This window comes from Rhea americana, unplaced genomic scaffold (assembly GCF_003343005.1).
Source record: "Rhea americana isolate MKP2758 unplaced genomic scaffold, rheAme1 scaffold_639, whole genome shotgun sequence".
NCBI classification, from domain to species: Eukaryota; Metazoa; Chordata; class Aves; order Rheiformes; family Rheidae; genus Rhea; species Rhea americana.
Genome location: NW_028186800.1, coordinates 18,345 through 23,126, shown reverse-complemented (window position 1 = coordinate 23,126; position 4,782 = coordinate 18,345). Strand labels below are relative to the sequence as shown.

Here is a 4,782-nt window from a genome sequence, read left to right as displayed (position 1 = left end):
GGCCCCGCGGCGCCGGCCCGGCTGACGGCAAGCGGCGGGCAGAGGCTCCGCGGCAGCGGCTCGGCGCAGGGAACGGCCCGCGCCGAAGGCTGCGCTCCTCCCGGGCGCTCGCTGCCCCCGCGCGTGGGCTCCCCTTCCCGAGCAGCCCCCACGTGGGGGCACGCACGGCGGAGCCCACCGCGAGCGCGGAGGCGACCTGGGACTGTCGGCTCCCTCCTCACTTTGCTGAGCTCTGTGAACAGACGGGGACAGACGGGGGCTTCCCACCTGCAAGCGCAGGCAGAGTCAAGGAGAGGAAGGAATCCCACACCAAAAGACAATTAGAAAGATATGCTTTAAAAACAGGCAGACGTGACATCAAATCACTTGCTCGGCTAGGGAGAACACTGTGGAGCAAGCAGCAACCAAACGCGCACTGCGAGCAGCACGGCACTTCCAGCAGCACCAGCTCCAAACCAGCCGCTGCTGCAGGAGGCAGTAGCAGCTGGAGGCCCCTGGCCCTACACGCCGTGAGCACAGACCGTGGGGCCTGGCGCAAAGCCCCCAGCCCCAGCCTACGAGCAGACGCAAGAGGTAGCACTGCCGGCAGAGGGGCTCCAGTGTGGCAGACAGCTCTTCACAGCACAGCTGAGGAAAGGACCCCAGCGGAAGTAGTTTCTTCCCAGGGATCCCGTCACACAAGCTCCCAGGACACTTGTGTTTCGTGGAGAGGGCCTGGAGGTTCCTGGTACAACCGAGTGGGCACATCACGCACTGGAGAGGAGAGGGGGCAGTTCAAAGCAGTAGCCCAGCCTGGGACTTTATCTGTGTCAGGTAGCAGGCAAGGAGCATCCCAGTTTTAAGCCCCTTGGCTCAGGCTGGGGCTCGGGCCCGTGAAGCGGTGTCACTGTCCATCCCACAGCTGGCTCGGGGAGCCATTCTCCACGCGGGCCAGGTAGCGGTCATAGTTCTCCTCACACCTCTGCACACAGCGGAGGAAATAGTTCTCATCAGCAATGGCCTCCAGGAGATGGGTTTGCACCAGGCAAATATCATACAGCTCTGACGTGGGAGCACAGCGAGGGCTGCTGCTGCCCTGCTCTGAAAACACCTGCAGGAGAGAGCAGAACACAGCACAGAAGCACTCACAGCCTCCCCCGACAGCAGTGCCATGGCCGTGCCCCTCGCAAAGCCTGGCAGCGACGCGCACTTCCTGCTGTGCACCACGCACTAGCGTGCCCGTCCCACCTTCCGCTTCTGCCAGGCTCTTTCACACTAACAGTGAATCTCCTGCAAAGCAAGACGGCGGCAGAGGGCACGAGCTCCCATTTTCACTTTAGCAGTAGAAGATTAAGTTTCCCCAGATTTCCTCTCTCTAGGAAGGCCGGAGTCTCGCTCTGGCTCAGAACCCTCCCGACATGTGGCAGGGCCTCCCTGAGGAAAGGGCCACACCACACAGCTGGAAGAAAACCACACTCTGAAGCAGCCAACTTCAGGAAAACCTCTGCCGGCCGCTCTGCCTTTATCGAATAAGGCTGTCACCAGAGCAGGTGCAGCTGCACGGCGGAGGAGAGGACAGCAAGCTTAATTTCTGATCTTTACCCCGTCCTACCTAAGGCCACCTGGTAATCAGTTTCCCTCCCAGCACTGCCCTGCTCTGCTGCTGTCACTGACACAGAGGCACAGCCCTGCAGCTGGTGACACAGCGGGAGAGGAAGCTGGTGTTAGCCTTCTGCACGTACTGGCTGCAGGACAGCCAAAGCCCTGACCGCAGAAATGAGCCCTGCTGGCAAGATGCTCGGCTGCCATTCAGATCCCAGCTAAGTCTGCTGCTGAGATAATTTGATCCTACCTATTTGATCTGGTGTCAGGAGAGCCCCGAGGGGCCTGAGGTTATCTTCACAGATGCCTTGAGACAAACCGAGCCACCTGACTGACCCCACCGGTGGCTAAGAGAGGAACTCCTTGATCAGGGAGGGAAACAGCCCAAGGCTGAAATTCAGCAGGCGGAGCTGAGCAAGCCAAGCTCTTTGGATGCTGCAGACAGACAAGGCAGCAGCTGCTGCAAGCAGAGGCCTCAGGCTCTTAGCAGAGCCTTTTGCACTAATTCACTTGAAACCACCCAGATCAGACCAAAAACTTCCTTCTAACAGGCCTGCTCTGGGCAGTGACAACTCCCATCACCAGCTACACATCCAGTAACTGACAGAGCTTGTATGCAAGTGAACATGCAGAGTGTCCCTTCCCTTGCCACTCCCCAGGTGCTCAGCAATCGCTGTGGACCATTCACAGGCCACTGCACACTTCCTTCCCCCACGCTATCTCTTCCTAGATGGAAACAGGCAGAAGGTTCAGACTCGCAGGCAGAGCTGCTCCTCATGTTCAAGCATCAACAGCTGTCCAACTGCCAAGCTCATTTCTGTCTGCACTAATGTCCCCTTCTACAAGCATGCTCCAGCACAAACACTGCCCTTTAAACACTGTGCCGTGAACAAGGTTCAGCCGCACACAGAGGCTGGCTGGCTGGTGTTCCAGCGGGGAGCGGGGATGACTCACTCCAGCTGAGCAGCAGAGCTGGCAGCAAGCACAAGGCAGGAACACTTGCTGTTTTGTGCTGACAGCCAATTTCATCCTCCCCACCGACAGCCCTGAGCATCATTCTCAGTGATTCTAATCTCTTGGGCTGTAGGGACACCAGAGCTGAGCCTTGATCCCCCTTTGCATCAGTAAGAGAGGGCGAACAAAATATGCCTGAACTAACCAGGGACACACTCCAGCCAGGGCAGCTAGTACCAGGGGTGCTCAGCCACATACCTGGGGGTGAACAATGGTGTCCGTGTCATCCAGGCGGATGTTGTCATCAATAAAAATGTGGTGAACACTGGGATCATGGGGATCAATCCAAAGGTGCTTCCCACCCTGTGAAGAGAACTGATTTCTGGCCCACCTGAAAGAGCAAGGAGGACAGCAAACAGTCAGGGAAGGACACCCCAACAGCTCACATGTAAAGCTGGGCAAGTCTGCATTCAAGGTTCAGTTCACTCCTTAGAACTAGGGAAATGGGACAGGAGACACAGACAGTCTTGTCTCTCTGTCTGCTGTTGCCTCCCACCAGAGAAGCATTTTGCAGCCAGATGATGCATTAGAGGGTGTTTGGAGAAAATCAAGGGGGGCATCAGGGGACGGAGACCTGAGGAAAGACGTAGGAGCTAAGTCAGTCTCCCTACGGGGAAGACAGAAGATACAGGGGGGCTGCATAGATGCCATGACAAGGTAAAGACCTCAAAACTAGGAGCTATCTCAGAGGATCGGAGGAGCGGAGAAGATACCCAATTCACTTCCTCAGCAGCCTATTTCTCACCAGTCAAAGTGGTCTTGGAAGCCTCCAATTCCCTCAAAAGAGCTGAAGTAATTGTAAAGCTTTCTTCCATCTTCACGGGTGGAAAGTCGCTCTGATCCCCTGCTCAGCACAACCTCTCGCTTACTGCAACGTATTTGGCCAGGAGTGAGGTCCACAGAGAGCTGCAGTATCATTGGAGGCAAGAGAAGATGAAAGGTTTCCAAAGCAGATAGATTGCTTAGTGTATTGTCACAGACAACAAACAGTGGGCTAGAGACTCCTTGTGACAGCAGGAGGACAGTGCTGGGGAAAAGACAATTAAAAGAAGGAATCCATATGACATAAAAGCTTTTCCTCCTCTGGGGAATCAAAACGAATGAGCACCTAGCTACTCGCTCCTCCTGTTTCAAACTGTTCCTTGTCAGTTCTCTGAGGAACAACCAAAGTGACTTCTCAACCCTGGTACTAGCATTCCTGTCCAGGATCCTGCAAGTGTGGGAGAACACAATTGCGATCAGCTCTGACAGAGAGTCCTGTTCTGCTGCAAAGACAGCAAAACAGGAAAAGACATCTCTTCTCTGTGGGAAGAGATGCTCTAACCTGAGACACCTCAAGAGGAGGAGACCCTCCCCACACAACACGTGCCATTAGTGAGCAGAAACAGCACAGAATTCACAAGTATATATGCTCTTCCCCAGCTAACAGGCTCTTTCTGAGAAGCTGGATGCACTTCCTAGCAGAGGCTGATGCTTTAAAAAGGCAGGTGGGCTAAGCGGATTGAGACTAGCCCGGCCCGGAGAGTTCAAGGCAGGACACATCTGTAAATACCACAGGAAGATTTCTGCCCTTGTCTGGCAGCTCGGCTCTCAGGCCGCACTCACCGCCACATCCCGCAGGACAGGGAACTGGGGGTGCTGCCCCGCCAGGGCGCAGTGCACAGCGTGGAGAGCGCGAGGCAGGTCCGTGCCAAAGGTTCTGAAGACAACTGCAAAAGACCTCCCCTCGCGGTGCAGGGCCTCCAGGAGGCGGAAGAAGGAGGGCAGGATGAAGTGGTAATGCTTGTTCTCCTCGCCCTGAACAGAGAACACCTTGTGAGGCTTGCCCGGCCACTCCAGGAGCTGCAGGTAGTGCGTGTGGAGGCTGCTGAAGCGCTGGCCCGGGCCCAGCTCCGTGAAGGCAGGATCGCGGCCGTACCGGCAGTAGTAGCTGACGGCGCCTGGGCAGGGGGGTCCCAGCGAAGGGCGGTCGCTCGCCCACTGCCACTCGCCTGAAAGAGAGAAGATCGCGCTCGCTGACTGCCGCCAGCGGAGCTGAGCCCCGGGCGTCCCCGGGGAGGAGCCCCGGTGTCCGCGGGGAGCCCCCGGCGAGGCATCGGGCCCAGCGCCCGCCATCCCGCGGGCTGGGCGTGCCGCGGGCTGGCCGTGCCCCTGAGCGGCCGGGCCCCGCGGAAGGCCCCGGCTCCG

At 57.5% G+C, this 4,782-nt stretch overlaps 1 protein-coding gene across 1 annotated transcript; it reads right to left on the bottom strand.

Annotated features, from left to right (window-relative positions):
• Positions 1–204: 204 nt before the first annotated feature.
• LOC146586918 (uncharacterized) lies at positions 205–4,710 on the bottom strand. Its single transcript, XM_085320455.1, has 4 exons — positions 4,201–4,710; positions 3,341–3,501; positions 2,794–2,926; positions 205–1,090 (listed from the first exon to the last, which is right to left on the bottom strand). Exons 1-4 carry the CDS (start codon positions 4,708–4,710, stop codon positions 884–886), a joined length of 1,011 nt encoding a protein of 336 aa, XP_085176581.1. The 3' UTR covers positions 205–883.
• Between the last annotated feature and the right edge of the window lie 72 nt (positions 4,711–4,782).